Source organism: Ictalurus furcatus, chromosome 23 (assembly GCF_023375685.1).
Source record: "Ictalurus furcatus strain D&B chromosome 23, Billie_1.0, whole genome shotgun sequence".
Taxonomy (NCBI): Eukaryota; Metazoa; Chordata; class Actinopteri; order Siluriformes; family Ictaluridae; genus Ictalurus; species Ictalurus furcatus.
In genome coordinates, this window is record NC_071277.1 from 17,076,577 (window position 1) to 17,099,359 (window position 22,783).

The 22,783-nt window shown below is 42.2% G+C and overlaps 1 protein-coding gene across 1 annotated transcript in view; it reads right to left on the bottom strand.

Moving 5' to 3' along the window:
- slc9a1a (solute carrier family 9 member A1a) overlaps positions 1-18,337 on the bottom strand; it is a 45,403-nt gene extending 27,066 nt beyond the window's left edge. Inside the window, exon 1 of the mRNA XM_053611331.1 lies at positions 17,331-18,337. Coding sequence (XP_053467306.1) covers positions 17,331-17,595 — 265 coding nt within the window. The 5' untranslated portion in view covers positions 17,596-18,337. The remainder of the gene's footprint in view (positions 1-17,330) is intronic.
- Positions 18,338-22,783: the final 4,446 nt, after the last annotated feature.

Genomic DNA, 22,783 nt, shown 5'->3' on the forward strand with positions numbered 1-22,783 from the left:
ACCAAAAGCGAAGCATGTGTGAGATTCAGCGCTTGGTGGAAAGTGCATGAGAAAGGGCACGACACTATTGGACATTAATAATATTCCCCACAGGTCTTGGCTACGGTCACTTCTGCACCAAGTGTGTTCTTGGCTTGTCTCCAAGGGCGCTGATGTGTGTACACAGAGCGTTCGGAGACTATAAACAGAACAATCGCAGCTGCTGGCTCAAGACTGTCTCGATTAACTACTTGGGAGATTTTATGAGGGATTCCCTCATTTAAATAATTATATAAATAAATACGCAGATACCACTTTCCTCAAAGTGTCTTGCCCCGTGATAGAGAAGTTCAAAAAGATGCGGGGGTTGGCCTTAAGCAAGACAAAAGAGATTGCAGCTTGTCATGCTACGGTGAAACCAGAAAGCTTAAAGTTTTACACCCTGAAGACTTTCTCTTGGTAGTGCTTTTGTAACACTCAGTTACAAAAGTTTTCCAACACTGCAGACCGCAAGAACAACTGCGCAAATGTGTGAGAGACTTTTCAGACCAGTGGATAATGTTCTCACGCCTCCCTGTAGGCTCACCAAACCCGAAATCCTGTCCATTCAGTCGAAGAACACGGAGAATAGAACAAAAACGCTCTGTAGCCTATAGACAAACCGAACAAAAGGTTCCTTGATGATTTTTAGGTCATTTCTGTCCGTCAGTTTTGCAATCGTTCTCGATTATGAAATCGTTATTTTACAGTGTGTAAACACAGGCAGTTACCATGATATGAAAACTGGATAGCAGTGAAGGTCTATTAGAGGTGTCTGGTGACCAAAAACCTCGGTCATTCAGTCGTGATCACTTGAAGCTCAAGAGTCTTTTCCATCAACATTACACGGACACTGTGGAACTTTTGCAACGCACCAATTGAAAGGAAGTCTGAGGCAAAGCCCAAGACAATGAAAACGCACAGCATGGACACACCCTCTGAAGTGAAGTAAAAGGTTTTTAAACGCCAAAACCTGGGTCAGTCACGCCGGCTTTTCAGAGTTTCAGCCGGACGACGGAAAAGAAGTCCTTCATGACAACAGAGAGCTAGACAGGGGTTCCAGCTGTGGTGGACTCAAACTTTTTACATTTACTTCATAACCAACCAAGAAAATTTTTAATTTTTTTTTACATTAAAACGTACTTCATAACCCGTGATATTTTAACAACGCTATTATGAGTTAACGGTTCTTTAGAAATTTCTGCTGCAATACATTTGGCAGTGGCCCACTAGTTAGAAATACAGCAGCCCATAATAGCTTGGCATCTTCACAACTACACATCCAGTATATGGCTAAAAGTTTGTGACCCATGTGTGCTTGTTGAACATCCCATTCCAGATTTAGTCCCTCTTTGCCGTTATAATAGCCTTCACTCTTCTGGGAACACTTTCCACTTTCCACAGCTGTGGCTATTGGGGGATTTGTACCCATTCAGCCACTAGAACACGAGTGAGGTCAGGCACTGATTTCTGGAGAGTTCATCCCGAAAGCTCACTGAAACATTGTGCGTTCGGAAATGCTTTTCTGCTTGCTGTTGTTGCAAACAGTGCTTATTTAAGTTACCGTAGGCTTCCTGTCAGCTTGACGCAGTCTGGGCATTCTCCACTGACCTCTCTCATCAACAATGGTAGCTCAGTGGTTAACATGTTGGACTACTGCGAAGACCTTGAGCAACTCCTCAGGTGTATAAAAAGAGACAAAATGTCATTCGCTCTGGATAAGCGAACGTGTCAAATGCCACAGATGTAACAAGGTGTTTCCACCCACAGAACCACATCTCACTGGAGGTTTTTCTGTTTTTCACACAATTCTGCATAAACTCCAGAGACTTATGTGTGGAAAATCCCAGGAGATCAGCAGTTTCTGAAATACTCAAACTAGACCGTGCTGCACCAATAACCATGCAACGGTCAAGGTCAGTGAAATCACATTCACCCCCTCCCCCCATTCTGATGCTGGTGTGAACATTACCTGAAGCTCTTCACCTGCATCTGCAGGACTTCATGCACCGAGATGCGGCCACAGGATTGGTTGATTGGACAATTGCATCTATGAGCAGGTCCATGGGTATTCCTATCGTCATATTGACCTCAATGAATGGTTTAAGATTTCTGCACAGATTCGTGCACATTTCAACAGCCTCGCTTATGTACGTAAAACATTACCACGAGTATGCTGCAGTTCAGCTCAAAAAACAAAAAACAAACAAGCAGCTGGCCTGGTTCCCTTCACGCTCATCGTAATAGAGTGTAAACCAAATGTGTAAAACTCAGCAGGTTAAAGTAAGGACAGAAGAGAGAATGGAGAAGGTTTTGACTGGGCTCCCTCCCATGGTTAGCTGTTTTCATGAGTCTTCATCTGCTATCGCGCCCTCGTACGAGCCTTTCACACTTCAATGAGCGCTGTGAGCGTTTGCAAAATAAGTATCAATTCTGCAATTTCTGCAAAGTGTAAATACGCAATTTGCCTCCGGAAAAAAAAAAACGTTTATAAATATAAAAATGCTGCTGTAATTTATGGATGCGGCTGCTGGGAAGAAAATTGGAGAGACAGCACAATGCAATGCATGACTGTGCCCTAATCATGACTTCTGCCTGAGAAAGAAGTGCTCAATTGGGCGACAAAAGGAAAAAAGGTAAAAAAACAAACAAACAAATAAATAAATAAATAAATAGGAAGTAGTGACTCATCGAGAACACTATTCAGCAGTGCTTGGGGGAAAAACAGGCAGGCTCATCACCTCTACTGGTCTGTGTTGAGGCCTTGATAAGGTGCTCACAGTACTTGCATTGACGGAGTAGGCTACAGAACCCCAGCAAACACAAAGAGAGCCTGGCTAAAGCTCAGCGGGGGGGAAAAAAAAAAAAAAAGAAAAAAAGAGTCTCTGGAGGACTCCATTCACCTACTCAACCTCTCAGTCAAAACACTACCTGGCTATTCTCTATGTACTCTTGCCTTGGGCTAAATGCAAGCCAATACAAAGGGGACTGTGTGCGCACAGGTGTGGCTGGATAATGTAGATTTCTCGAGAGCAGAAACCTCAAAATACTTCCCAAAGCATTCAAAGAAATCAGAGAATTCGCACAGGAAGAGCCGACCGAGGCAGCCTCGATTCCACCCACAATGGGGTGCACAGTGGTGTCTGGGTTAGGAAAGGGTCTGCTACAATCAGGAGGAACCAGTATGAAAGGAACTGCTCAGTGTGCACCCATCCCATATGGTGGAGTGATTCACGGCGATCAATCACTCTTAAGGTGAAAATTAACAGATGGGTTGGAAACGTATTTGCTCCTTCTTCACCAAAAGTTGGGTGGAGGCTTAATATGAACATATGACACTGTGGCCTGAAAGCCGAGCTGTAAATAAAGCTGACAGCAGCTGAACGCAGGGCTAAAACTGAGCACAGCCTGATGGATTCAGTCATTTGTCATCCTCAGCTCAGTGAGGGACTATGAACCATGAGAGAAGAGAAGCCTGGGGGGGAGAGAAAGAGAGAGAGAGGCAGAGAGTGAGACAAATACAGAGATAGAGAGCTAGACAGAGAGATACTGAGAGGACCTGAGACAGAGAGTGTGAGAGAGAGAGGTAAGACAGAGGCAGAGAATGAGAGAGAGACAGTGAGAGACAGAGACAGAGTGAGAGGTAGAGAGACAGAAAAAAGAGACAGATACAGAGACAGACAGACACAGAGACAGAGAGAGCGAGGGTGAGATAAAAGAGAAACAGAGTGTGAGACAAAAAAAATAAAAATAAAAAATAGACAGATTCAGGTATAACTGCAGAGCTGGCAGTGAATCAGACTATAGCGCAGAGAGAAAGAGAGAGAGAGAGAGAGAGAGAGAGAGAGAGAGAGAGAGAGAGAAAGAGAGAGAGAAGATAAACAAAAGCGAGGTCTATATTAAATTAAGTGGCAGATTTCTGGGAGTAATATTAGAGACGAGCCTGCGCTGGGGAAAATCAAAGCTGTCTGTTTTCCATCTCCACTCGGGCTCTGGCGTTTCTCCCACACGCAATTACCTGTTCCTTCATGCAGCCTTAGAAATCTTAGGCCGTCCCTGATGTCCAGCTAAACAACCGATTAAAAATGTATTACAGCTGGAAATGGCACACGGTTACAGGCTACACGCTTGGCAGATGACGGACAACACTGTGCATGCACCAGGGTTTTTTTGAAACCTCGTTATTATATATATTCTAATAATAGTAATACACTGAGGGTTAACATCAACACTGAGCCTAGATAAACTTAGTAAAATTTATCTTTCAGAAGGAGTAACAAATAAAACAAAAAGGCACCTCATATATGCAATACAAGTATTTATTAAATATGGCTCCATTTCCTGTCAGACAAAAAAAACAACATATTCGTTCGTTATATTACACGGGATCCCACACGGTCGGGTTATTTTGAAGAATCCGCAGATGAAAAGCAGTAGCCTTGGGCTGGTACATTCAAGTTGTCAAAGTTATATTCAGTGGATTAACGTGAACTGGGACAGCATTTGAACCGAGCTTGGACAAAAGAACGGCAGCTAATCTCGCAGCCCGAGAAGCTTCACAGGCGAGTCATTACTCGGCTCTGTCCCCTGGCCCCGTCTACACTCTGTATAGGCGCAATTCTGCAGTCATAGAAGCGCATTTACAGAACAGTCCTTGGTTTTGGGTTTCATTGACCTGCAATGCAATCGTCTCCGTTCCTACATCCCAGGCGGGTCTCTACAACTCATTTTGAAAAAATACAACTCTTAAACTCTTAATTCAGCTCGTCATGACTGGAGAAAGGAGAGTAGTGTGTATGATCCCAAGAACATCATACCCACAGTGAAGCACGGTGGTGGGAGCATCATGATATTTGGCTGCCTCTCTGCAAACGGTACATCGAAGGAACTATGAATAGTGTGATGTACTGGGACATAATCGGAGGAGAATTTAATCTCGTCTGCAAAGAAACTGAATTTGGGGAGAAGATTTCAACAAGACCTTGACACCAAACATACAGCCAGAAGAATCTGAGAAGGCTTCGATCTCCACAGAACATTTATGGAGGATTTGGAAACTGTAAGTCCATCAGATGGACCCTTGGGGAACTGAAGAGAATTTGCCGAGAGGAACGTGCTAAAACTGAACGTAGACCTCTCAAGGATGTAACTGCAAACAGCTTTGAAACAAAGAACTAATGTACGTTATGTTGTTTTGTGCTTACGAATACATTTATGTTTATTCGTTTAGCGGACGCTTTTATCCAAAGCGACTTACAAATGAGGAAATACAAGCAAAGCGAGATGTCAAGCAGAGAACAATGCAAGTAGTGCTACTATACTAGATTGGTAACAGTTGTAGAAAAGCAAAGTGCACAGAGTAGGTGGTTTGTTGTTTTTTTTTTGGGGGGGGGTTGTTTTTTTTAAAGGATAATGTGGGGTTGGCATTTTAAGGGTAATACTTCCATTCTTTCATATTTAAATACCAAGTCAAAAGACATTATGCGTGCAAATTTTAAGTGGATACATGCACTGGAAGCATAGTAAATAATGAAACCAAAAAACATGTCCGTATACTTATTTCCCCTCACTTTACAGGCAACGCTTGAGGACAAAGCCAAAAAACCTGAACAAAATGATGCCCATGATGATTTACGCTTAAACCAGGAAATAAACATAGGTAATAGTCAGTACGTTTACATGGACAAAAATAATCCGATATGAACCCGATTAAGACGATACTCTGATACTCTGAAACTAGCATGTAAACAACGATTATTGATGACCTTAATCCGACTAAAGTCGTACTCGAAGTAAACACTAATGGAATGAAGACGTGTGGAGTATTCCTGTTTTAGTCACATTATCGACGTGCGTTACAGACATCTACACACCTTAATCACACTATAACGTCGTGTGGGAGTTTTCACTGCATTGTGCGACAGGACACGATCACACACGGCAGTGCTCAACCGTTTGATGGCAAACAAGAGAGCACGGCTGCGTCCCAAACCGCGTACTTACCTGCTATATAGTAGGTGAAACACATGTATCTCTATATACTATATAGTAGGCAAGTATGCGGTTTGGGACACAGCCCACGACTTCAAGCATTCGTCTATTTGCACGTACAGCATGACAAATAATTAACTGCACTTGAAGTGTTCGGAAAATTTAAAATAACAACACCCAAAACTGTATACGGTCCCATAATGAAGACCAACTGTATGTCGATACGTGAAATTCTGGAGGGAACGTCGGACGGCGTGGCGCGGGGACGTAATGACGTGTGTCGTTAATCGATCCATGTTCTATAACGTGTAAAACGGGAACATGAAAGGAGTATTCTAAAAGCGACTCATGTAAACACCTTAATCAGAATAAGGTCAATAATTAGATTATCGCTGTCCATGTAAATACGGTCAGTGATATTGTACACTGTTACAACCTCGTACTCTTGTTGAAGACCTTTGTCCTTGATGCTTGTCTTCATTTCACGCTTCACTCTCAACTAGTGAATGAAAGATGAAAATACATTTCAGTGGATGTTATTTTTTTAATATATATATATAATTACATCTAGCTGCTCAGCACAGCACTACCTTGATTACCGTTGCGTCCCGTTAGACAAAGCACCATGTTTAAAGACAAATTCACCTATTCAATAATACATGACTAGCACAAAAGGCAGCAGTTTCCCCCCCCACACAGAGATAAGCTACTAAGCTCTTTTCAATCAGCAGATCTCCTTCATCGTGTAACGCGGTCCAAGAGGTGTTGTGCTTGGAAAAGTGACCTTACAGCCACGTATAAGTATTACGTTTTCGTATCGGGGTAACCGATCTAACCTTTTCACGGTTCAGGACATTGTATTTAAGCTTAACAAAAACACATATTGCTCGGTCGGAGTGACTCAGCAGTCTGTTAACTTTTTTTAAAAAACTCTTTGTAGGCCAGAATGACGAGACGGTGCATTGCTCATGCACCACTTCCTCATGCATTGCTACGTGAATCATTTGAAATCAAAAGGAGATCTCAGAGTGAGCCAATTGTTACGTAAAAGGCTTACACCGGATTTGCAACGGGCTATTCGTTTTCCTGAGGAAGGATGAGGTGCAAACCCATGTTGCTCAGAAAACTTACCACTTTTAAAAGCCAGAAAGTACAAAACAACCTGGGGAGGGCACAGCTCTTAATAATGTTTGCAGAGCGAGTAGAACCAGCTCTCCGGTACAGCAGCGCCTCCTTATCAGTACCATTAGTGACCCGCAGGCCTCTGGTAAACAGCTCTGATGGAGGAGAGTAAACTCGGTAGTGCTCCTGCAGTGGAACAGGATTTTAAAACTCTGCACAGGAAACAGTATGCGAATGAGAATCAAGATCTCCTGAAACATACATTTACGAGTGCAATCCTGTCAGCAGTGGACTGGCGGAATGTTTGAAAGCCACTTTTCCACCGCACGGTACGACTCGACTCGCTTTTATTTTCTGAGCTTGCTTTTCCACCGCACTTCAGTGCCGCTTCAACGCGGGTGCCATCTTTCACTCGGCTTCACGCTGGAATGACGCTGTATTATCGAAGCCCTGTAGAAATACACGGTCACGCCGTATTCCAAACGCCTTTCCCGTTCATGGTCCCTATTAAAGATGTAAAATAACAGCAGTCCAGAACCTACGCAGTGCTCGACATGACCAAGTTAGAGTCAGCCGCGACAGGAGTGACGTCGATAAACGGCCGTTTGGAAGTTTTATCTGTAACGACAAATGATACATAACTTCCAATTAATAGAACATTACCATTCCCAAAGTATGCATTAAATGACAAGTTTATTCAGGTATAATACAGAACCACTGGTTAAGGAGAACTCCCTACTCCCTCAACGCGTGGCTCACATTTAGTACCGAACCTCGACAAAACACCCGCTCCAGAACACCTGCGCAGACACCCACCTGCGCAGACGTCCACCCGCTCCAGACCAACTCGCATATAACTTCACCACATCAATGATTACACACTCGTTAAAAAAAAAAAAAACACGACAATGTATTAGCGTAACGAGAGCATTAACATAAATCTCTGATTTGTCTTGCTGCGTCACAGCTGCTGTTTAAAAAACAAAAACAAAAAAAAACAACCAACCTCATCTGACAAATCAGAATAGAACATTCATCAGCTCTGTGGTGTAAACGTGTGCAATATCCTCTGCTTGTATGTGCAATACTCCACTTCCTTTCCACCATACGTTTGTATTATTTCAAGGAGTGCACAAGAACCTCCTCACACTCGTGACATTCAGCATAAGACAGAACCAAGTACATACCTTTATTACAATATCTCAGTATTAAAAAATGATCTTGGAACACTAGAATAATGGGAGTGAAATGACGACATGTTCCCTTTAAAATGTGACCAAAATGATAAAACATTGCTTTTTAAAGTGTTTACGCACGTGTCTAAAGAACACTCCGATCTGCATCATTGGAGAGCCATCGACTTTACTTATAGCTGTGACACGAACATTGTCTTTGGATGTCACGAAGATGGCTGAAGGCAGTGGATTACTTACTATAATATCTGCAATAATTGCTCAACTATAAATCATCAGCCATAGCTCATGCTAACTTTTCATTTTTTCCAAAAAAAATCTCATTCAAGCACATTTGGAATAGTTCTCAAAGGCATTATCGTCCGTATTTGTAATCGCATCCTGTCACAGGTTTGGTGTTTGATTCTCACTCAAGTCCCAGAAGCAACACAATTCTCAAATACGCTCAATAAATTAGCAATCGAGCCAGGAAGAATGACATGTCCCCAGGCCCTGAGTGTTAAATCAGTATATGAAACGAATGCAATACAAACCGAGGAGAGGAGAGGCTGAGGAGAGAAAGACACACAGTAAAACCCCCGTATCCACTGTTTGTTACCTCGGTGTCACTTAACTGCGATTGACCACGGTCAAAAAAAAAATTTTTTAATTAAATTTAATTGCGTTTAAAAAAATAAAGGTCATAGAAAATGACAAATACAGTAAACATTCATAAATTTAAATTGTACCCTGTTCTGAGTATTGTGACGAAATCTCGTCCACTCCGGTCCGTTAATCACTCAGTAGCCGTCTTGGTCATCAGATCAACTCTCACGGCATCGCAGTACTTGTGGTCAAGTACTCCTTATTTTGCTCAATAATAGCCCCATAGCACAAGAGTGGTGATGCTGGCAAATCGGACATGCCGAAGGGAACTCAAACTGCTTCCTTAAAGTGAAAAGGTGAAAATTCTCGATTTAATATGGGAAAAATTCTATCTGTGACATTGTGGAAAAAAAAAAAAAAAAAAACGAAAAAGAAATTCGTGCCATTACGAAATTGAAAACATTTCAATAACACTCAAAGTAAAATATTGCTGAAGTTTATTACAAAAATAAACAGTACTCTGATTGCACCATGAAAAAAAAAGTACCATACTTTTTAAATGAAATAAACATATAAATATTAATATATATATTAACTATTAATAAACATTAAAGTAAACAAAAGATATACAGCCAACCTGAAGCAAAAAGTACCATTCCAAATAACATAACGTCCAAAATGAATCAAAAACACTTCAAATAACACAACAAAATGTGTCAGTGATCATTTTTATTTCTCCACTAGTGGCCGCTCTCATACAGTATCATTACCGCGGACGCTTCTCAGCCGCATCCGCGGCGGACGAAATCGGGCAAAACTATCGGTGTGGATCTTTGTCGATTTACCGACAGTTCCAGCAATCAGTGCCGATTAATTGCCAAAACCGATCAATCGGTCTTCGAGCTTCAAGTCCTTCAAGTTCATTGCTGAAAACTCAACAATGGGTTGAAGCTCAAAAGGTTCCTTTAAGAAGACGACGCAAGCTGGGTGCTCCAGATAACAAGCACTTATTAATAATGAACAAACACTGAATTATTTATGCAACTCTTACCATGGCTTGATTTAATTTTGAGACAGGAAGTAGGGATAAGAAAAAACCTGAAGACACACCTGGAGGAAAAACGATCGCCGCACCTTATTTCTGCCTACAGTAATAAAACAGAGTGATATATATTTTGTTTGTGAAAAGTGCTTGAGGGTGCATCCTGGAGAGCAATCGGCGGGTTTCTCACGAGTATACACTAGAGCACAGTGGAAAAGGTGACTACACGGAGTCATAAACCACTGCGTAATTAATCAGTCTTATCAGCAGGGCAGCGTCAAGGAGTGGACTTGACTTCAGGTCGCTCACAATGCAGGTTATTCACGACGACAAACAAGGAGCTGCTGAGTCACGACAGATCCAACCCCACCGCTCTGGGATATTAATGAGCCCGTCAAACTAGGTGTGCTTTTATTTAAAATGCATTTTAAAGGCTTGGGGAACCGTTCACAGCCAGCTCAGGTGTACAGAACGGCGCTATATGCGATGCAAATATAAAGAGCGTGATAAACACCAGAGGCTTGTTATCAAGCTGCCTGGAAACCTATTGTGCGATGTGCGAACGTGGCAAACAATGACTAAGGGACTCGTATACTTTTCAGGTCAGCTAAAGATGAGGAGCGTTCGCAGAACAAACTGGTGCACAATACAAAATCAGTTACATGGGGAAAAAATAAATAAATAAAAATGGTTCTTGTTATCGAATTGGTGCCTCTGGATCTGTAAAAATGCTGCGAATTTCAGAAACCGCTGATGTCCTGGATTTTTCACACATAACAGTCTCTAGGGCTTACACAGAATTGTGTAAAAAACCAATAACACTGGGTTTGTGAAAGTTCTGAGGGTGGAAACGCCTTGTTGGTGGAGGTCAGAAGAAAATGGCCGGATCGGTTTGAGCTGGGAGGAAGGATATAGTAAGTCATATAATCACTCTTTACAACCACGGTGAGCAGGAAAGCATCTCAGCATGCACAAAACATCGAACCTTGAGGGGGACGGGTTACAACAATAGACGTTCACACTGGGTTCCAGTCCTGTCAGCCAAGAACAGGCGATCATAGGCAGAGACTCATCGAACCTGGACAGCTGAAGATTCCATGATCGCCTCAGAGTCTTGTTCTTGGTTGACAGGAGAGGAAGCTGATGTGACCTTCTGCTGTTGTAGTTATTTGAGTTAGTATAGACTTCCTGTCAGCTCAGACCAGTCTGGTCATTCTCCTCTAATCTCTCATCAACAAGGTGTTTCAGCCTGCAGACCCTCCACTCACAGGATGTTTTTCTTCTTTTTTTTTTTTTGTCGTTTTTGTTTTCCACACCATTCTGGTACAAACATCCATGTCACGGTTAAAGTCACCGCTCTCAGACCATTTCCTCAATCTGATGTGAACATTAACCAGAACCCTAGCATGATTGTCCTGCATTATTACTGTTCTGCATTACGCTGCTGCCTCACGACTGGCCGATTCGATAACCGCACGAGCGTGCAGGTGCACAGGTGTTCCTCATGAAGTGTGCAGAGAGCGTAGATGACCATATTTTACATTGTCGTAACTTTTAGTCTGTTTTTCATCTCAAACCTCATTATTGTTAGTCTTCTGAAATACACCTTCACTGCGTGATGGATGTTTTTACTTGTACGAAAGAACGCCACATCACAGCACATTAAAGGCTTTAACATGTGGAACACTGATTAAAATATTCCACCTCTCTAAGCTTTCATATCTATCCAGACGGGATTTGTAAACGCATGGATGAAACTTACATGGTGCAGAATAACACCCTCAAAACAAGTGTGACAAATATGAGACAAAATATGTTGCCTGTGCACTTATGGACGCATGTATTAATGAACTGCCTTCATGAAGTGCCTACTGAGTGAGGTATAGTTTTAAGACACCTGTATGTCTTTCTTTTATGGAAGACAAAAGGAGACCGTGTATTCAGTAAAGATAAGGTGATGGTGAATGGTGACTGAGGGTATCGGTCTCACGTGTCGTTTTACCTTACGTCTCCTCTCGTGTCCCACTGAAGATAAACGTCGTACAGGTTTGGAACCAGTCATACGGGTTCGTTCCGTTCAGCTCACTGTTTTTAGCGCATGGACATCGTTACAAAGGTAAGCCAGGTTGAATTTAGACTTGATCTCATGTTATACTGGTCATATTTGAACATGTAAATGTTTCAGTAAAATGTTACTGTTTATACAGTTGCTTTATGACCTCAAGTAAAGTCCTCCTGGAGTAAAGGGTAAATATAGATTAAAAAAAAAAATAGTAGTAAATGCAACATTGATTTTGATCATTAAAAGTCCAGTATGATTTAAAAACATTTAGTACATGTAGCACATTTGTTTTTGTTAAATAACAGTCATTTTCTGTTACAGAAAATGTTTTTACCTACATTTACTCGATTCATAAGGTAGATTTCAACGATTTCACAGCTTTAAAAATGTACTCAATATTGTTATGTTTAAAAAATGTTTAAAAAAAAAAATAAAATAATACATCGTACATCATAGTTTGAGTTCAGCGTGTACAGTACTAGGGCTGTCCCAAACGACACTTCACAAGCTTCCCATACCCAAATCAATCCCTCCAGGATTCCGTGAGGTTTCGATTGCAGAAAATAACGCAAAAATCAAGCAAATCCTGCAATATTCGTAGGAGCTTGCAATTTTTCTAAAATTTCCGCTGGTATGGTCCAAGACACGCCGTGTGACGTTAGAGTCGACGTGTATTCAGCCAAAGCCCAGGGAGTACAGCTAAGATGTCACATTTACCAACAAACATCGCTCTGAAAGACCGTGCAAAACTGTTTCATGGAACTGCGATTTCGCCAAGTCAAGGAGTTTTCCGCAAAAACAAAGCACAAATACATAAATACATAAATAACCCAATAAAAATCGACCGATTTGAGGGACCGATTGAAGGACAGCGAGACTTCCTTTTAAAGCAGGCCAGTCTGGACGGAAATAAGAAATTCACAGAGGTGCACCTGTAAAACAGGATTCTCCTAGGACCCCGTGTACACTTAATCACATCCGAATAGGGCCGAAGTGTCAAACCGTGGCTCTCAGACAGCCCTGTACTTACCAGCATGAAAAGTTAACCCCTGAGCTACCTCTGCCCCGCAGTAAACACAGCACTGTAAATAACATTCCCGATTCTTTATTGCCGTGCACCCACGCGGGTGGAATCTGGTTTCAGTAAAGCTGTGTGTGTGTGTGTGTGTGTGTGTGTGTGTGTGTGTGTGTGTGTGTGTACGCAAAACAGCCAAGCAATAAATTACACCAAGAGCAGTGCACAAAAGAGACATGGGACTGTATGACTGCATATTCATTCAAGGTTTCTCGTGTTGAAGAACTAACGGCAGAACTGTAGAAGATCGAACAAAGCGAAGCTTCCATAAACACACCCGATTTCCACAGAAGCGCTCATTAGCGCTCGTGTCATTTACAAGCTTCCCTCTCTTTAGAGAGCCGGCCAGAAAGTGCCATTAAGATCGTAATCTGAATTTATTTGGTCATTTGCAAAAGTCTGGCTGTAAATGACCGGCCTGCTACCGCGCCATCAGGGTGTTGAATGTTCCTGGCGTGTAGGTTTGATTCGAGGTGCACTGTTCTCGTCGCACCCTGCATGCTATCTACACGCAATCAAACTGACTAGATAAAGTACGCTTCGTAAAAACACTTGCTCTGATTAGCAAATCTTAGCCGGGAAACGTTATCAGAAATGATCAGCGTCGGGGGAAATATCGGGTTATTCGCCAGCCCTAACACGAGCTTTTATTACAAATGTAATTTGCTCTGGAGGTTGGTTGCGGTTTGTCTGTTTTCGTGTAAGGCCAGAAGGTGAAAAAAAATAAAACGCCAGTTTCAAAGCTTTAGCCGGGGTAGTAACTATTTCTGGCATTTGGCCCAGAGATGGCAAGAGAAGAGAAGAGGGCGGCAAAAAATAACAATAATCCTGACATCATCCCGAATCCGTTCGATTGCCGTGTTTACAATAGCAGCCTTCTCTCTATTCCCCATTTAAGAAAGTCAGGAGAACTACATGAAACACTTTCAAATAGATGATCTTTTACGCTACGTTACACAGGTATCGCAAACGTGTACAAAATTACTCGTTAACTATACTACCTAGCTGACAGCAAGCCAAACAATTCAGAGATACCTGCTCCACTCGTATCTGAGAAATTTATATGGACATTTTGCTGCGTTTGACTTCCCTCGGAAACAGGAAGTCGGAGCTCGGAGTCGAGTCGTTCGCGGGATGTATATTTCCCTCCTTGAAACTGCGAACTGTACGGTCAGTATCATGGACTTCAAAAGCGAATGCATCGGTACGTTGATTAACGTAAAGCGAATACTTGCAGCATGGACAGTATAAAAAGATAAGACAAGATATTTAAAGATAAGAAACGCTGCTTGGTTTATTGTTGATGCTGTGAACATGTTGATTTGATGTCACTTGAGGACAATGTCTCGAGTTCACAAGTAGGAATTTCGAGTTGAAGGGAACTGCAATTTCTCTGGTCTTTCAGTCAGTGGTCAGAAATTACGAGTTGCGACCTTTAGTCGAACGCATCGTTTGCTCATCGTGGTCTTCCCTGAAGGTACACACGAACCGAACAAAGTGCATCGTGGGGTTTATCGCGCTCTAGAAAATCTCCACTATGTTTTCAGATACTACTACGAAAGAGTTAGACTTTGCTACAGAACCAAAGATTCCAGGGGGTGGAGCCGGACCTGATTGGACTCGTCCCATAACCCAAACCCATAACACACTTATCCAGAGCCTGAAATACAGAGTTGTCTCCATCCCCTGGACTTTTGGTCTCATTCCACCCTGCTAAGAAGAACTGGATCAGCTCTGACTCCACCCCCTGGACTTGTGGTTCTGAAGCAAGGAGTACCTGTTACATAAATGAAAACTGACTACTTCTAAGACACGACAATACCATATCTGTTCACTGAAATTGGGAGTTTTACACGTATTTAATCACCAGTTTCTTGGATTGCCACCAGCCCATCCATCTTTCTTACCTCACCAAACGTCTGACACATTCCCATTTCATTTGTTTCACCTTTGCACATAATGACTACATTTATTACTACTAAACGTTAATTTCTGCTGCATGCCACATGATTTCTGTGCCTCCAGTTTTACAGAACTGAAACGGATATACAGCTTTTGGGGCAGGAGACAGCCGAAGTGCTCGAGAACGCAGTGGATGAGAGACAAACCGCCAAAGTGCACTGGAAGGTGAGAGAGGACTGCGATGGGGAGGAAAGGAAAGGTTTTCTACTTCAGACTGATTTCTAGGTTCGAGCTGTTCCAGGCTTTAACAGGTGCCGGGTATGCTTGAGAGATGGATAGGGAGACGATGACGTATTGCACACCATCAGCGGTGGCTCTGAGGGGTGGAAGGAAAAAGAAAAAAAAAAAAAAACAGTAGTGGTCAGATATACGTAACTGGTCAGCTACAATGTTGGATTTGTTTATTCACTAACTCTTGCTAAAATACAGCCGGATACAAATATTTTTAACAGCTGGACAGTCTGCTACATACCACACGCCAACGCACAACATCCTGACAACAAACAAAACAGCCTGTGGAGTTAGTGGAAAGATCCTCATTTTAGTTACCCGAAAGCAACAAGTCATGCGTTTGCCCAAACCGCAGACGTCCTAATTTGCTTTGTAGTGATCTTAGGAAGTCTGAATGAAACGTGTCCGTTTCAGTTACTTCCTTTGAACTGAAAAGGTCATTTTCTAACCCGATCCTGATTACACACTCGTTCATACTAACGAGAGCTGGCACGATACAAGACCACACGTTCCAGCTAAATATTTCTGTTCAGATGAATCGGGCACAAGGATGTGTACCAACACATGCGTAATATACATATATTAGGTTGCGTGATATATTCAGGATTTGTCCGTCACTGCAGAGAGAGTCATCGTCAAAACGTTAAAGAGTGCTGACACTGGAAACTCCTTCCACAAAAATAAACAAACATCTACTTATAGAAAACTTCACCATGTTTCATGTCGTCAAATACATGCTTTTTGTTATTCGTGACTCGCCCGCCATACGAGTCCCTGTAAACGAGTCATTCCTATAGAAATAACGTATTCAAACAAGCGCGTTAATATAAACCTGGATTTTTTTTTTTTTTTTTTGCCTTGCAGCTGAAACGACCGTCAGAGCTGATGTTACCGAAAATTAATCCACAACTTCTGACCGATCAGAATAGAGAATTCAACAAAGCGTTTCCATCAGCGGAGAAGACGTATCAGCAGACAAAGTCACGTCCGAAAGCGTAAAAGGGGTCGTGAAGAATAACCGCCCGCGTTGTAAAACGTATGTGAAGTGTGAAAGATAAAAGGAAGATCATTTTGAATGATAAAACATCCTAACAGCTCGTACACACGGATTTGTAAAACAGATGCACCACATAATCCAAGAATAATAATAATAATAATAATAAGCGAGTCGTTTAACAAAGTAAAACCTATCATTGTTGATTTGGTGGCATTGTTTAGAAGACGGTAATTTAACATTTATGGAAGGAGTGTCAATTGTAAGCACTTTGTAACAGTCATGGTGCTTTTGCGAAGTTTATTAGCAGAGGAAAGTCTTCAAAAGAGAGGCTGTTTTCTGGTAAAATGACAAGCTACGTTTTGAGAGAGGGAGAGGGAGGGAGAGAGGGAGAGAGAGAGGGAGAGAGAGAGAGAGAAGGCTGGTGAAAGAACGATTGTTTATCGTGGCTTTAACGTAAGCAAGAATAGGAACTAACTTGTCTCTCGGATATTCCACAACATTAAACCTATAACTATAAATCTTTCAAATGTGCCATGTTTCATACATTACAATTGTAATTACAGGGGTCACTTGTAGACCGTGTAGTGTAAATACGGCCTTAGTGTTCCCGTCATACAGCGTCCCGTGATTCGAACCCGAGCTCGGGTTAACGTTCATGTAGAGTTTCACCTGCTCTCCGGTTTCCTCCCACTTTCAAAACTCTACAGCGCCCCAGACTTAGAAGTGTGTAGTGTCGCACACACAAACACATCATCGACGAGGCTTTATCGTTATTATCGCGGGAAGACTCATTCTTATTGTGGGGAGAATTTCTACCGGTATATCGCAAACGATAAGATATCACCCATCCCTAGTATGAACGCGCGCGCATGTATGTGTGTGTGGGTGTGTGTGAGAACATGATGGAGGGTGTATTCCTGCTTCAATGCCATAATGTCTCACTTATGAGCTAGGTCATTATTCCTACCTAACATCTGGAATTGTGTTTGAATTCTCAACATCAGACTAACAACTGTCAATCTACACTCATTAAAATAAATAATAATACTTACCTAGTTTCATCAGGGAAGCCAGCAGGATCCAGAGGAACACCACGAAAGGATAGTGGACGTGTTCATAATCGAAATCCAACACAGGGAAAGCCTTCTGGGTGAAATTTCCCTGATCTCTTCCGTGTCCTGGCGTCTTCTCATTGCTGCTCGGTTTCTCGTGGGATTTCTGCGGGGAACTGCCGAGCACTGAGATAATCATCATCATCACCACCACCACCACCACCACCACGTTCATCCTTAAAGTCCGGTCCATTGCTGACGCCATGGCGGAGTGTGTTTACAACCGGACAACTGCTTCAGGAAAATATACTCAGCAACATCTCTAGAACCCGTAACCTCCGGCTGGCTAATCAAGGCTACTTCCTAGTTTCCTAACACTGAACACGACAGCCAGCTAGCTATAATGCTATGCTAAGCTATGTTAAGACGCCCTTTTCAGGTATGTAAACCGACAAGTGATTGAAGTTTAGCTTTGTCACTTAGCAGCGGCTAACATTCTGAAAGGGGTTGAGTGGAGGGGGAGGGTTGCTGACGCTAACCTCTCATTCGTTAACGGGAGACTCAAAATGACAGCTGGGTACCTGGAGAGACGGGTACGAGGTTATTCTCTCTCCATCTCTCTCTCTCTCACGAAAAAGGAAGAAAGAAAGGACGCTCACAATGTCAGCATCCGACGCTCGCAGCGCGTGAGCCGGGTTTGAATTTAGCGCGTGACTCTTCTCCGCGAGACAGCCGTGCGCGCGAACTAATCACTCTATTTTTTTTCTTTCTTTCTTTTAAAAAAAAGGCTAAACAACAAACGAACTGAAGACTTTTCTACGACTTCCACTCTGTTCTTCACGCACTCTCTCTTCCTTAAGGAATGAAATGGTCCTGGTGGTGGAAGACGAGGGATAAACCTGTTCCGCTTTCCCGTCTCACGTGCCGGTGCGTGAATGTTAACAAACGCATCGCGCTTACAGAGTTAGGAATTGATCCTGCGGATTAAATAGCAGCTCCGCCTCTCCCAAAAAAAAAAAACACGCCCATTGGTGATACTTTTGCGTGTATGGAAATGGAGTGACGCTGTAATTTTGGGACCACAGCGACATCTAGTGACGCGGAGGGAGTCGAGGCGGTGACCTTGCCGTGATGCGGTACTAATAAATTGATGGCTGTGTCCCAAACCAAACCGCATAGCAGTGCACTAAATAGTCCCATAGCCTCATGAACTGTCTTTAATGCGTTATACCACCATCTTAACAGAGAGAGAGAGAGAGAGAGAGAGAGAGAGAGAGAGAGAGAGAGAGTGTGTGTGTGTGTGTGTGTGTGTGTGTGTGTGTGTGTGTGTGTGCAAGGTCAAAAATTCTGCTTAGTCATGCAGAATTTGGATGCAAGAAAGCTACATGCTATATGTCTAAATCAAGATTTCTGCACAGGGATGTCTGGTACAAAGCTTTATGCTAACAAGTCTCACTGGCTTTCATTCTTGGCATCAATATCAGATGTTACCAATTTACTGTTACTGTTAACAAATATCTTAAAGTGGATCGGCTTGGATGTAATCAATAGTACCACCAATGGTCGTTAAGTCGTTAAAAACACACACACACACACACACACACACACACACACACACACACACAAAAACCCAACAGAAAGGTATGACGAAGTGAGGCTGGGGCGGATTTCTTTCTAGCCCAGACATGAAAATTCATCAGTGACGATCGTATTTGACCCGAGTGAGTCCTTAAGTCTGTTCACCTGTCTCACCTCTTCATCTGTGCACTCCACTCAAACAGATCAGCTTACAAAGCTTCAACTTCGCCCCATATGATTATAGAGAAATGAAATAATGATGTTTGAAATTATGTACAGTGCCCTCCACTAATATTGGCACCCTTGGTAAATATGAGCAAAGGAGGCTGTGAAAAATTGTCTTTATTGTTTAACCTTTTGTTTAAAAAATATTCACAAAATAACTCTGCTGTCATGGATATCAAACAATTGCAAACGCAACGCAGGTTTAACCAAAATATATATATATCTTTGTTTAAATATATGTGTGCAACAATTACTGGCACCTTTATAGTTAATACTTTGTGCTACCTCTCCTTGCCAAGATAACAGCTCTGAGTCTTCTCCTATAATGCCTGATGAAGTTGGAGAATACATGGCAAGGGATCTGAGACCGTTCCGCCGTACAGAATCTCTCCAGATCTTTCATTGTTCGAGGTCCACGCTGGTGGACTCGCCACTTCAGTTCACCCCACAGGTTTTCTATGGGTTACAAGTCAGGGGACTGGGATGGACATGGCAGGACCTTGATTTTGTGGTCAGTAAACCATTTTTGTGTTGATTTTGATGTATGTTTTGGATCATTGTGCTGCTGGAAGATCCAACCACGGTCCATTTTAAGCTTTCTGGCAGAGGCAGTCCGGTTTTCAATTAATATCTGTTGATATTTGAGTCGATGATGCAAACAAAATGTCCAGGTCCTCTGGCAGAAAAACAGCCCCAAAGCATTAAAGAGCCACCACCATATTTAACCGTGAGCATGAGGTACTTTTCCATATGGCTACCTCTCTGTGTACCAAAACCACCTCTGGTGTTTATTCCCAAAAAGCTCTATTTTGGTTTCATCTGCCCATAGAACCCGATCCCATTTGAAGTTCCAGTAGTGTCTGGCAAACTGAAGACGCTTGAGTAGGTTTTTGGATGAGAGTAGAGGCTTTTCTTGAAACACTTCCAAACACCTTGTGGTGATGTAGGTGACTTCAGATTGTAGTTTTGGAGACTTTCTGACCCCAAGACGCAACTAACTTCTGCAATTCTCCAGCTGTGATCCTTGGAGATTTTTTGGACTCTCGAACCGTCCTCTTTACAGTGCATTGAGACGATATAGACACACGTCCAATTCCAGGTTGATTCATAACATTTCCAGTTGACTGGAACTTCTTAATTATTGCCCTGATGATGGAAATGGGCATTTTCACTGCTTGTGTTATAGCCACTTCCCATTTTGTGAAGAAAAAGAAAAAAAAAGGCTTATTTATGGGACTCAGCTAAAAGAGCTGACTCAAAAAGCCATTAACAAACATCACCTCACTAATCGAGAGCAATTGTCAGTGATGTCATTTAGTCCCCCATTGAAAAGAAGAAAAATATCAGCAGGAATCTATATCATACCATTTTCACTTGACCTCACGTTTGGCGTTTGCTTCTTTTGTTTTGCTCTAAAACAAAGCTAATGTAGTTGTTACCCAGAATCATTTCTGGTAGTGAATCACAGCTCTTAAGTTCACAGCTCTTAAGTGATGCCATGTAGATGTACTGATATGGTTTGTTCATTCATTTTCCTTCCATTTTTCACAGTGGAAGCAGTCTGAGAAGGTTTCTCTATATTTTTCTATCCCAAGCCACAGATTCCAGATTCTCGTAGGAGATCCCCAGACATTCCTAAGCCAACTCTGAGATATCATCTGTCCAGTGGGTCCTGGGTCTTCTCCAGGGTCCCCATCTAGTGGGACGTGGCTAAAACAAGTCTACCAGGAGCCGACCAGGGGGCATCAGTGTAAGGTGCCCAAACTGTTTACATTTATCTAATTTGGCTAACACTTTTATCCAAAGTGACTTACAACTGACACAGCTTGGGGGTGTTGGGATTTGAACTCACAACCTTCTGGCCAGTCAACCAATCTCTTAACTACAGAGTTACCACTGCCTGAACTACCTCACCTGCCACCTCTTAATTCGTAGGAGCAGAAACTCCAAGGCTTTCCCAGATTGTTGAGTTGAGAAATTTATCCCAGACTTCTCTATTCCCAGCCACAGATTCCTGTTCCTCCTGGGGATCCCCAGACATTCCCAAGCCAACAGTGAGATAGGATCTCTCTAAGGTCCTGGGTCTGCCCCAGGGTCACCATCCAGTGGGATGTCCATGATACAGCTCTACTGGGAGCTGACCAGGGGGCATCCTCGTATCCTGCCTGGATTAGGGGTTACTAGCACCCACCCCTCTAGCCAAGCCTGGGGGTAGCGTCGATAGTTGAATGTCTGGTAAACGGGTCATCCATGTAACCCAGTCAAGCTCACTCTAAAATGGCAACATGGAGCCATCTTGAGGGCTCACCACCTGCAAAATGTGGGTATGTCCTGGACAATGTGTGATGTTATGTATGAAGCCATCTTGCACACTGGAGAAGCAAAAATCAAATACATTTGGTGTAAGTGGAAAATTGTATAAGTTTGATGTTATTTTGAACTATTCCTTTAAACTATTGAAGGGCTGAGGAGCTGAATCAGGCTGGCAGAAATAAATGTAAAAATTCAGGGGAACTATAGAGGTAGGATGAATGACTGGATAATACATCCTGTTATCTTTCTCCACTCTCCCCATAAACTTTGTCAGTGACAGAATAACTGCGTTCCCATTTTAATCCTTCACCCCTTCCCCAAGGCCACTAAAGAGACCTCGAAACCTGCAATGCAGCTTGGACCTCAGCCATGACTCAGCATTTTTTTTGTTTTACTTTATAATAAGCTTAACTGCTATTTTAAGCAACTGGGTATCCTGAAACCAATACATTTTGAAACATCTCTTTCACACAAGCATTGAGATGAGTTATATGAGTGTGACTTCAGAAAGAATCATCCGTTGAGAGATGTGTGTGGTGAGGTGCTACATAGATATGAAAAAATATATTGATTCAAAAGGAAAAAATGGTTTTGTCTTTGTATTACATAGATGCTTGGTTATTTATTGGCCTCACATGGCCATTCAAATATTCCACACACTCCATTTCAAACACGTGGAGTTCAAATGGCTCTTATTTTTGCCTTGCTGTCTTGGAAATGATTGGTTTCTCTCTTTATTCGTCGAACAAAACAGTTGCGTTAGACAGATATACTCTTCCAGACAAGCACAAACCCACTGTTTTGGTGTCAAACTAAGATATGGAGTTCTTCTGCCAAAGTTTATGTAGCTGTTTTAGTTGATTATACATGTCTTGGTATAACAGCACACACAGCTGTGACCTCAACAAGGAATTATATTAATGATGTAACCTCGGACCACAGACGGTTCCAAGCAAGAGACAAACAAATCTGTCATTTGTCTGTCCTACACTGCTATGTTAAGGACTGTTATTTGTTAACTATATATAGACATTGGAAAATACAGAACTAGGTCAAGGCTTTCTCCATGTAACTGATTGGCTATGACATTTGATATGATATCAGTTTAATGTGATTTATATAGCTGCTTTCATACTAGGCAGAACAAGGGAAATGTATATATAAAACAAGGGATATATATAATTTTTAAAAAGCAGCTCACGTTATGAGCTCAGGTCTTAGCTGGTATCAGCTAACTAATTAGCTTAGATTGCTATGTATAGTAATAAACCATACCAAGATAGAGAATTGCCAAATTATTGTTACTGTCACTGGATATACACTCACAGGCCACTTTA